This window comes from Crotalus tigris, unplaced genomic scaffold (genome assembly GCF_016545835.1).
Source record: "Crotalus tigris isolate CLP2741 ecotype Arizona unplaced genomic scaffold, ASM1654583v1 scf7180000017536.10889498, whole genome shotgun sequence".
Taxonomy (NCBI): domain Eukaryota; kingdom Metazoa; phylum Chordata; class Lepidosauria; order Squamata; family Viperidae; genus Crotalus; species Crotalus tigris.
In genome coordinates this window covers 6,828,782-6,841,103 of record NW_024096460.1, presented here as the reverse complement: position 1 = coordinate 6,841,103, position 12,322 = coordinate 6,828,782, and the positions used below count along the sequence as shown (strand labels likewise).

The following is a 12,322-nucleotide window of genomic DNA, read 5'->3' as shown; positions in this document are numbered from 1 at the left end:
TAGTGGTATGTGGGAATAACCCTAGAATAACCCTAGAGAATGGTCTGATAAGATAGGGCGTAGCCAGCAGCTGCATAATGGGTGGAGAAAGAGGCTCAGATGGGACCCTCTGATGGCGAGAGAATTTTACTTTTAGACTTGCATGATTCCGTTACTGTAACCTTGCAATGAAATATAATTTAATCATCTGGTTGTGTTTCCTGTCTGGTCTACCTGGGAAAGCTGACAAGAGACGCATCTTGGATTTACTTCTCCAGTATTTTTTTTAAAAATCTCTGCTTGAACAGGTAGATCTTGACTTCGGACCACAATTGAGCTCAAAATTTTTGTTGCTAAGTGAGACAGTTGTTAAGTGAATTTTGCCCCATTTTTCGACCTTTCTTGCCACAGTTGTTAAATGAATCACTGCCACTGTTAATTTAGTAACACTGTTGTTAAGTGAATCTGGCTTCCCCATTGACTTTGCTTATCAGAAGGTCACAAAAAAGGATCACGTGACCTCCGGGACGCTGCAACCGTCAGTTGCCCAAGCATCTAAATTTTGATCACATGACCGGGGGGATGTTGGAATGGTTCTAAGTGTGAAAATGATCGTAAGTCACTTTTTTCAGTGCCATTATAACTTCGAATAATCAATAAATTTGCAGAAATGTTGTTGAATGTTTATAAACTGCTTCCTTTCTGTAAAAACTGGGTAGAATTTACAGAGAAGCTAATTTCAACTCAGGATTGGAAGAAATGTCTTAATGATAAAAGAAATTTTAGAGTGAAGTGGATTTCCTTGAGAATTTATGGATTCTCTCTTGCTGGTACATTTAAGTAGCGGCTGAACGGCCATCTGTTCGGTAGGCTGTCATTTCAAGTTTTAAAAGTAATAGCAAATGTTCAATTTTTCAGCACTATTTATGAGCATCAATGTTATCTCCCTAGTTGCATAATTTATTCAAGTGTGTTGATTTGAACAGCATGCCACCTGAAAAGGCTACTGGAATAATCAATCTTTTCCTATATCTATCCGTTGAAAATGTTGAGCATATTTGTTCTTCATTCCAAGTAAAAGACTTTTCACAAACCAACTCAGTGAAAATTTTCTGTTCCTATTCTTTTAAGCATCTGCAACAGGATCAGTTAGCCATATCTTCTTTTTTTCCTTAAGGTCTGCAAAATATAATAAAAGTAATAACTTGTGTTTCCTCCTTCTGACCTAGTTGCTATCTTATGTTATGATTTCAGCATCGGAGATTTCTTATTTGTTCAGTCAGATGGAGTTAAAAGTTGAGTAGTAGTTTTATCTACAGCTATTTTGGTGAGGTCCTCAGGGACCTGATGTTCAGGGATCATCAATTTAACTCACTTCCTTCTGACTTTAACCTTGGAAACAAATCCATTTTTTCCTGAGAGTTCTTATTGGTTCAAACTACAGCAACAAAATATTTATGATCTTATGGGTAGGGAGAAGTACCACGATTAAATTGTGCTCCCTGGATCATTAATGTATTTGTTAGCCAATAGTGCAGATTATATTTACAACCAATCTTTTATTAGTTTCAGACTTAAGATTTAAAACTATATATCTACAGTAGACAGAATGTACAGCTGAGGCCAAATCTTCAGGTGAACATAACTATTTTTTTTGAAGTAATTTCGTATCAGTGGTATATTCATTCTCAAATCAATTACTATATCCACATCCATCATTTATGCTTCTTTTTAATTAACCCTTTATTAATTTATTAATTGGCAAACATTTATAATTTAAAATGCCTTTCACTAACCTTTTGCTAACTTGATGCTCCATAAGAACCCTTCAAATAACAAAGCACTTTTTCCCCTTTTTAATACAAAGCCTTGCATGGCCACACCACACAACAGATTAGATTCGACTAAAATGGATTTGGGTAATTTTTGTTTGGTGTGTTGTAAGAATTAATCATTACATACTATGTTCTGTTATCCAAGCCATTATTTTGAAGCATAATGTGATTTGTTTGGGTAAAATGTGATTTTTGAACACAACAATTGTGTGTTTTGTTAATTTTAACTTAGGCTTCAGTGTGTTGAACCCAACCTGTACATCACTGGTTGCTAACTACCTGACTGTTAGCAAAGAGATTGTTTGGCTACCTTCTTCAGCCCTCCAGCACTTATAGTGATGTCATGAATGAAATTTATAGAGAAATGCCCCCGTGATAAGAAAACGAAAAGTAAATGACATATTATAGCTGTCTCCATTTCTCAAAATTGTCACATATAAATGTCTATGAAGGGGGAGGGTATAAGTATAGCCCTCAGGCACTCTCTTCTGAATCCCAGATGCTACCCAAATTGTAGTTTTTCATGGAATTATAGAAGCTGTTTCAGATTATATTATCTACTGCAGAAATTGGGCAGAACAGAAGGAATTTGCTATACTTTTTTGAAATCTCAATGGAAGGGAAAACGGTGATTCTGCCAATCCTTAATCTAAACCAATTACCATCCCCTGTGACATTTGAGATACTTGAACCGTGAAGCGAAAAGTGAAAGTGAAAAACATACCAAATAAATAAAAAAGAAATAGGAAGGGCAGTACATGGGAAAGATTATTTTGGATTGTAAAAGCTTTGGAAATGGGTAGCTACTATTATTACAGAAAACTCTACAGCCCATTTCAACAGATGGCATTATATTATACACATACAACAAAATGAAAATGAGAAGATTGTATCAAAGTAAGTAGTATTTCTAAGGTGAACCCAAAGGTTAGAACAGATTACTAAGCTAACAATATGTTACCATGCAAGAAAGGTTAATGTCCTTTCAAATTGCATTATCAACAGTATCATTTCCAAGACACTTGAACCAATAATATGACTCTGCTCAGTCTAGAGAACTATGCCAGTTCTAATCAATACAAAATAAATTGGAAGCAATTCAGGGAGAGCAAAAATAGTGATAAAGTTCTAGAATAGAAGGTCTGGTTCTCAATGAGAGAAAAAAAACTTAGGAAGATACTACTAGTTGTAGCTTAAATTACTTGAAGTTTAATTTTTAATATGAAGTGGGATACAATACATACATGCATACATACATACACTTGAAGTGATCCAAATAGGCACAGAACTAGTTCAAAGAAAGTATAAATTAATATAATATCCTTAACTTTTTTTAAAAAAAATAGCTCCATAATATTTTTTTAAATATTAAAAGAATTACAGGGAATAAAGTTAGTAGATCAGTTGCCAGTAAACAAAGAACAAGAGTTTTTATTAGCTTGAATAATCTCAGCCTTATAAACTTTAGTTATTGATGGCTTTATAGGAAAGACTGGCAGAAATATTGCTTTGGTTCGTACTTTTAAATGGCTCTTATGAAAGTAGCTAGTATTGCAATCTGTTCATAATATAGTGGGATTGGTATAGAAATAACTTCTCCGTTTATTGGTTTTTATTGGTTTTTTGCCCTTTATATGATTGTGACCCCTTGCCAAAAAGAGTTATTGTTGCAGAAATAGTGGGAACTGCTTGGATAGTCTCAATAACATGTGCTGGTTCATAAAATTAGTGATGCAGTGAAATTCCCACCATAATGGGATGCCACCAACACCATCAAGCATTTCCAATGTTTGTTCATGGTGTTATTTCTTAAAAATTAAAATAAAGATATGTTAGGAATGTTTTTTATTGTTGAATGAAGAATTGACTGTCATATTGAAAGTCAAGGGCGTGTATATAGCACTTGATCCATTGTGAGGTCTAGAGCTGAGAGAGAAAGTACAAAGTTAGCACAAAGTTAACCATGGCTAAAGATGGAGTTACCCCGGGTCTCTTCTGTACCATCCTAGCTACTATGCCATGATGACTCTTAGGAATAGGATCTCTTGGTAGGATATCATCAATAGGACATTTAAGAAAAGAAAAAGTAAGTTGAGGCAAGGACAATCCTGAAATCTATGGACTTGACAAATTAATCCAGCACTTAGCCTGAATTTTATTTAATTCTGTCCTTAGAATCAAGTCATCCTGCACACTGAGACTGTATTTGTTACAAACTTGATTGTTTGATAAAACACTATACTATAACTGGTTTTTTTTCCCATTTAGGAATGTACGAACCAATGCTGTAATGCTACAACCTGTACTTTAAGGCCAGGAGCAATGTGTGCACACGGACTTTGCTGTGAAGATTGCAAGGTGAATGTTTGATCATTCTTCATTTGGGATGGGCAGAATTTCATAGTAATGTTTATGTTGGTACAGATATTCAAGGCTGGGGTGTTTATGTTGGTTCAGATATTCAAGGTTGGGGTATGGGTGTGTTTTCAATAGAATTCTTTGTGTTCCTGTCTTGTAATGATGAAAATTTGGGGGAAGACTATTTTTTAAAGAAAGAGGCCAGCATATCTTCTCCTATAACACAGTGTGTATTTTTTCATATCCTTTGCTGCTAGTACTGTATTAATAGATGGAGCTCTGTATATGTATGCCCACCATGGCAGAGTTTTTTTCAGGTTTAAGATGTGTACTTCTGTGTGATGCAGAACATCAAAGCCCTGTACTTGCATTTTAATGAGGAATGAAGGTAGGCCTTTGAAAGTAAGCCATAAACAATTCTGCAGTATATCAATGAGAGGCATATAAAGCACTCTTTCGCCTCTCATGCTGTGTTTAATAGATGCCTGGTACAGAATCTTAGGAAGAAAGAGACAACTTTAGCTGTAGCATAAAAGCCACAATATAATACAATTTCTTCTTTGAAACTGAACCCCCTTTTTTCCCCCAACAGCTGAGGCCAGCAGGGATTTTATGCAGGGGTACCAGTAATTCCTGTGATCTTCCTGAATTCTGTACTGGAAGCAATCCTCATTGCCCAGCCAATGTTTACTTGCATGATGGGCACTCTTGCTATGGGGTAGATGGGTACTGCTATAATGGGATGTGCCAGACTCACGAACAGCAGTGCATCACCCTCTGGGGACCAGGTGAGTTTGATTACTTGAGCTTTATATTTTTTTTTCTCTAGATATTTATTCACACAAACAAATTAGCATTGGCATTTGGAGGAGGCAAGTAATGATTTCTTATCTCTCAGAATTCTGACCCCAGAACAAATGTTTCCTGCTGCATTTCATCACCACATGCCAATTCTTTCCTCAAGCTGATAGTCAGTGATGCATTCCTGTTGATGCAACTAAGTTGGTGAAGGATATGATAGAAGAATAGAATTAAAGTATGCAAAGAATGATATCTTCTAATTCAATTAACCTCCTTGCCTTAGTGTACATAGAACCTCTATTAACCTATTAAGCTTAAAGTTTTCTGGGAAATGATTGTTACCACACCATTCTCTGACTATCTCTTGCTCACAGGTGTTTTGGGTACATAGCTTCCAACCAGCATGGAGTTTGGTTCCAACATGTTGAATGACAGGCTCTAACCTGGAGAAGGCTGAGAGTGATCTTTCAGAAGTCGTCTCAGTCTTTCAGAAGAATTACAGCTTTGTATATGTCAGCATGTGCTCTGCCAAAATGAGCCAGTTTTTGTTTTTGTTTTGACTGGGTCATAGCCATAGGTTTCACTTCAGACCTGTGCAGTTAGTTAAACATTACATGGAGATTCCCAGCTACCATCATTGACCTTATTTGTACCACCTGAGAACAGCTGCATCCTTTCCTGAATAAAGGTTGACTTGCTTTGCTGAAAGTTACTTAACTGTAAAATGCAAATACTTTCCTACTTCCTCTTAGATGTAATTACTATTATGTTTGCTTAAGCACTTAGAGATTTCTGGGATGAGAGCCACTCTGTAAGTGTGCGGCATAACCTCATAGCTGAAGATGAATTAGGATGAAATGGTGCCACCAAATGTATTTCCATCAGACTGGGAACCGACCTCAACCATTATCTGGCTTTCACTGATAAAGTAATCTAAATCAAGAACAGAGGAAGTGCATTAGAAAACTGCATATCCATCCATTCCAATCTTTTTGATGTTGTAGTTCTGCACCATCCCCTTTCCAACATTTCAGTCATTTGCTACAGTATGTTATTTTTTTCTGCAGTCAGTGCTTTTCACAACAGAATGCTGCCGAATGGGGAAATTAGAATGCAAAATAATGACTGGGAGTAGCGAGGTCCTAAAAAGGCAAATAGGTGATGAAGTAAGAAATTTAATTAAAATAATATGAGGTTACTTGGATTTCAAAAATCCTTTTGAGAGAAGGTCAGAAGATTTCACGAACTAAGTAGTTTGTTCTTTTCAATCAATTTCACTGTATCATTTAACTTCAATTCCTATAGTATTCACTAAAATGCATTTTTTTATCAGTTGCTGCCATTGCTGATGATGGTGGTGATGATGTGCAGAATAACTGTAGTTTTATTGTATTGTATTTTTACTAGGAAACAAGTGAGGCTCAACTGAGGGTTCTGCAGAAATTTGGATCTGAAGGGCAAAATGTGATTCAGGGCACATGTGGCTACATGCACAGCTTCTTTTGGCTTCCATTAAAGCTGCTTCTGCAACAAACCTGTGATTCCCAAGAAAATATACATTTGGTATAAGGGATTCTAGGGAGGTACAGACCTACCTATATACAATCCAAATTGTATTTTGCCCTTCAAATTCAGATCTTTGCACTGGCCTAGTATAAATAAAAGTAAAATAAAAAGTCACCTACAGCTACCAGAACCCTGTTAATGAGCTAGAAATGCTGTGCTGAAAAGCACATGGGGATACCTGATGGTTTCTCCTTTCAAATTCTCTGCAGTTTTGTTAGTTGTTAAACAAAAACAGATAAAGTAGAAAAAATAATTTGTGAAGAAAGCTTCCAGGCAGCAGACCTCGTTAAGAAGTTATCTGAAAAATCCTTTTGGATCCAATTGAAGATATACAGTAATTTCAAATTTTCCATTATGCTTAAAAATTTCTACTAAGATTTACAGTTGTTCTCCTGATTTAAAAATGTTTTGAATTGTTGTATACCATAACACTATATCTATTTTTTTTAAAATTAACATTATAATTTATTTCAATAAAACATCATAGTAGAAAGAATGTTTTATATGCTATAAACAATCCCATGTTAAAGAAATATTTCACAAACTGAATTCAGGACAAATCTGTGTTACATAAGAAAAGTCCTATTCTTTTCCTTCTGCAATCTCTGCCTTTAAATTAAAATGAAACTTTTTAACACTTCATTTCTGTAAAGTTGCATTGCTATAGCTGTGACCTATTTATAGTAATATGATTGATGGTTATGTAGAGTAGAATGCATTTGGATAGTATCTACTCCTTTTATTGGCATTTCCAGGAGGTGTTTAGATACGCAGATAAATCCATTGGTGAGAGAAATATTGATTTTTCCAAGAGAAAAGAAGCCTCAACCTTTAACAAACTTGGACTTTCTAAGCCTGCAGAGAAATGAATCCTTACTTTAAATTCATGAAATCGAATGAGGGTCCTGAACTTGTTTTAATGGGAATAGTTATGATGATGACTAAATACTGTCATCAATATTGTGATATGACTGTCAGAGATATAAATGTATGTTGTTTACTATGTGAATCAGTTGTCAGGATAAAATATAAGACAATTGTACAGAAAATCTCACAAACACATACAGGATTCTTTAACCATTCAGTTGCCTATATATCTCTGCCTCTATATTCTGATTTTTTTTGTTTTTTGTTTTGCCTTTTTTGAAATTAACAGCCAAAGTACCCTATAGTATTTTTAAAAAGAATAGGGAAGCTTTTACAAAATTCCAGAAGGCATCTTACAGAACAGTCCTTTGGATTTTAAGTCCAATTGTTCTGAAACAGAAAAACAAACATATCATCACAAGAGTCTTCCTACAGCTAGTATCTAGATGTCCATTTATTCCTATCCCCTCTTTTCTGCCTTTTAATCAATTATCTAACCATAAGAGGACCTGTCACTGTAACCCATAATTATTCAAGAATTTTTAGTGACAAAAGCTGTGGAAGATTTAAATATGCCATGTCAAATGGATCCTCTTGGCTGTGGAATTCTGGGAGTTGAAGTCCACATGCCTTAAAATTGTCAAGGTTAAGAAACACTGCTCTATAATATATATGCCTATTTATTTATTTATGTACGTATTTATTTTTATCCTACCTTTACTGTTTTTATTAAAATAGAATATATGGTTTTATATTGAGAGTATTACGTTTATACTCTCTAATAATTCCACATTCTCCCCTATTTCTCATTCTCCAGGCAAAGCAGAGAGCAATTGGGGTGGGGAAAGGACTAGCAACAGCAGCAGCTCCAGCCTAGCAAGCTTCTCAGTTCTTGCTTCATACAGAAGGGAGCATTTAGCCTAGCTAGTGGGGAGATGGCTTAACTGGGCATTAGCTGCACACTGGCCAAACTGGTGACAACTGGCTGGACAGACCCTGAAGAGATATAGTGGGGCAAGCCAGGAGGAGAAAGTCCCTTCACCGTGACTCTCAGCAGCATCTGCCACAGCCGAGTGCTTTTCCTTTGGTTATCTAACATGCAGTTGCAAGTATGAAAAAGTAACCAACCTCTGTAGGGCAATCAGTTTAATTTAAAAGATGGCTAGATTCAATAATTAAGTATGCCTTTAAATAATGTTGACAATTTAGGCTAGCTCTGGCTAATATAAATCTCATAAGCTTTGACTCCCCTTTTCATGATAAGTAATTAGTTTCAGTTATAAAAGATCAAGATGATAATGGAGGATAAAAAGAGTAAAAAACTCAGACTGAGTTTAAACTGAGCAGATGATTCTGGAATGTGCAGAATGCATATGGGTAAATATACATGTATTAAGCAAAGGCTTCCAAAGAGCACATTAGCTCTATGCCCTTTTGAAGATAACCAAGAACTGGTCAGCAAATTAAAAAAAAATGAGTAGTTGATTCATCAGGCTTATAAAAAATGGATAATAAGGAAATTGAGTGCCAGATCACAAAGAATACCCAGCACAATAAAATATTTGTGAATTATTTGAGTTCATTAAAACAAAAGCTAAGCATTGGTGCTGAATTAAATGCTGTCTTTAAATCCATGAAATTTATAGTGGTAGTAGTTAGAATACTTTTCTGCTACAGTATTTGATACAGCACTATATAGTAATTGATGGTTGATTGCCCCAGTTGAACCCAGCTAGTTTCTCAACCAATACCTTAAACTGATCCAGTCCATCAATTGATTTCCAATCAAAATGTCAAGTACAGAGTTTACAAATTATGTTTAGTATATTAGACAAAAGAAATCACAGATACGATTTTTCCCCTTTCTTACAAATTGGTTCACTGGCTTCAATCGTTAAGGGAGCTAGAGGAAATTACTGGTAGGGTGAATTAAAAAAGTCCATGCTGCGTCTTCCCATGATGACCTCTTAGAATGGAAGAATTACTCCTTTTGACATTTCACCAAGAAATATCAGCAAGTTTTCCTGCTGATTTCCCAGTTTTCATTCTGTTGCTGTTACTTTCTGGATGTCCTCTGGCAAGCAGAGCTATGAGAGTAAGATTATTCAAGACTTACATGGTGGCTTTAATGATTTTGTCCTTAGCCCCAAGGCATATCTTAAAGGCTTTTATGGGTATCTTCAAAACATGGGTCCCATCATAATTTCTTGGATGGTATATAGTTCCCTTCTAAATTCTTCTATGTAGTCATTCAAATTAAGGGATACTTGGCTGTATAATTACTTCATCAGTCGTGTATACCAGTCTTCTCTTCTCATCTCTTTTAGTTTAGAATAGAATAGAATTCTTTATGGCCAAATGTGATTGGAAACACACAAGGAATTTGTCACTGGTGCATAAGTTCACAGTGTACATACAAGCAACAAATGATAATCATAATTATAATCATAAAATACAAACATAAATCACAGATACAACACTCGTGATAGTCATAGGATACTAAGGCAATCAACATAAATCTTAATAGACAATAAAAGCAATCAACATAAATCATGAGATACAAGTTATAGTCATAAAAATCTAAGGAAATAGGTAAGGATAATAAGTAGTACAGCCCTACTAGGTGGTTTGACATCCTAGAGCATAGACAGTGTTATGGGAATTAGTTGTTTAACAGAGTGATAGCATGGGGAAAAAAACTGTCTTTGTTTCTGCTTGTTTTGGTGTGCAAGGCCTTATAGCATTGTCCTGAAAGAAGAAATTGAAATAGTTTATGTCCAGGATGTGAGGTGTCTGTAGATATTTTCACAGTCCTCTTTCTGGCTCATGCATTGTACAGGTCCTCAATGGAAGGCAGGCTGGTTGCAATTATTTTTTCTGCAATCCTAACTATCCATTGAAGTCTGTGTCTGTCTTGTTTGGTTGCTGTGCCAAACAGACAGTTGTAGAAGTGCAAATGACAGACTCAATAATTCCTTTGTAGAACTGTATCAGCAGCTCCTTGAGTAATCTGATTTTTCTGAGTTGATGCAGGAAGAACATTCTTTGTTGTGCTTTTTTGATGATGTTTTTGATGTTAGGTGTCAATTTTAAGTCATGAGATATTATAGAACTTAGAAACTTGAAGGTCTCTACTGTTGATACTGTGTGGTCTAGTATTGTAAGAGGTGGTAGAATAGGAGGGCTTCTCCTAAAATCTAGTATCATCTCTACAGTTTTGAGTGTATTCAGTTCAAGATTTGGGCCGACAGGGTGTATCAAATAGCACTCAAGATAATTCTCCTCCCCTGTCTCTTCCCTCCCCCCCCCATATAGCTGGCAAAGTGAGAAAGAGCCTGTGGCCTAGAGGTTAAAACACAGCTGCTTAACATGCAGACAGCCCAGGTTCGAATCTCAGAAAAAGTATGTCTGGTTGATAAGAACTAAAGAGTTCGAAATAGCTATTCCAGTTCTCCTTTAATTCTTTGCTAGCAATCCAAATTTTAGAAATATAAATTTTAGATATATATAAAAATAATATATCACTTATTTTTGGGGAAACACGGTAGCTTAGTCAATTTAGTGAGAAGAATATGTGGAATGATGGTATTGAATGCCAAGCTGAAGTCTATAAAAAGGACCCTTGCATAGGTCCTTGGAGTTGGGTACAGAGTCTCTTCAGTTACTAATGAGGCAGAGACAATTTTAAAGGGTATTTGAAGCTTCTTATCAGATCACTTTATCTGGCTCTCAGCTATTATTCAGCATCATAGCAAAGCAGTAGAAAAAATATGATTAATAGAAAGTAACAAAGTAAAAGTCATGGCTCCCTGATGATTATACCAAAGTTGCTCAAAAGGACCTGGATAGCACAGACTTCTAGAGCAGTGGTTCTCAACCTTTTTAATGCCGCAACCCCCAACCGGTCGTAAGTCGAGGACTACTCAACCAGTCGTAAGTTGAGGACTACTCAACTGGTGCAGCACCATTTGCAGAATGGGACTTTTGGCGGGCTCAGCAGGGCAGAGACAGCCTGGACAATTCCTATTGGCTTTTGAAAGCCAATAGAATTAGACTCTATTCAAGAGAGTCTATTCTATTGGCTTTCAAAAGCCAATAGAATAAAAGGGAGTAGCACAGCTAAGGAAAAGGGGGGAAAAATGGCGGACTGCGTTGTTTGGCGACCCCCATGAAATGGTCGTTCGACCCCAAATGGGGTCCCAACCCACAGGTTGAGAACCACTATTCTAGAGGAAAGTTGTATAGATAGACAAGTCAAAACTGAAGCTTTTCTGGATATGTTCATGAAAGAAATGTCAAACAACAAAAATTGGTGCTATTTATTCACTCAGACTATATAAATACACATACACAAATATATATGTATACATAGATATGCACACATTAGTAGATCCACATGAAGTACTGTTAAGATACAGTGAAAAAGAACAAAAATAGCAAGAAATCTAGAAATATAAGAACTAAATAATGTTTCGGAAAACTATATTTCTTAGTCCATACCGATCCATAACATCTTTGTGTTCTGGTGTAAAATGTAAATGAGGACAAATAGTCTCTGCATTTAATATGAGAACAAATATGAGTGAGAACCAAGGTTCATATATGGAGTACAATAGAGTTTAATTTGACTTTGTGTATTATAGGATCCAAAGTGATTTGTCATTGTAGTCTATTTAATTATCCAACCATAATTAAATAAATTTAGAGTGGTGTGTGAACCACTGTGAAAATTGTTATTCTATACCAACTTAGAAATGGGTGGTAGGAGATTTCAGTTAAAAAGTGTGACAAATCTTAACAATTGGAGTGTCAAGTTCTGATGGCTGATAGGAAGTAAGATAAGCATTCATTCGGTTTCAGCAAGTTTAAAATCTGCTAGAAATCTTTCACAAATCATTTTCACTTTGCCTCTTTAA

At 35.7% G+C, this 12,322-nt stretch overlaps 1 protein-coding gene across 7 annotated transcripts in view; it reads left to right on the top strand.

The window, feature by feature from the left end:
• Positions 1-12,322, top strand: part of ADAM12 (ADAM metallopeptidase domain 12) — a 281,938-nt gene that overhangs the window by 213,532 nt on the left and 56,084 nt on the right. For all 7 annotated transcript variants that reach the window (XR_005556825.1, XM_039344430.1, XM_039344344.1 and 4 more), the window contains exons 13-14: positions 4,083-4,172; positions 4,765-4,960. Coding sequence is in view for 6 of the 7 variants with exons in the window: in XM_039344430.1 (XP_039200364.1) it covers positions 4,083-4,172; positions 4,765-4,960 (286 nt within the window). In the remaining variant the exon portion in view is untranslated. The remainder of the gene's footprint in view (positions 1-4,082; positions 4,173-4,764; positions 4,961-12,322) is intronic.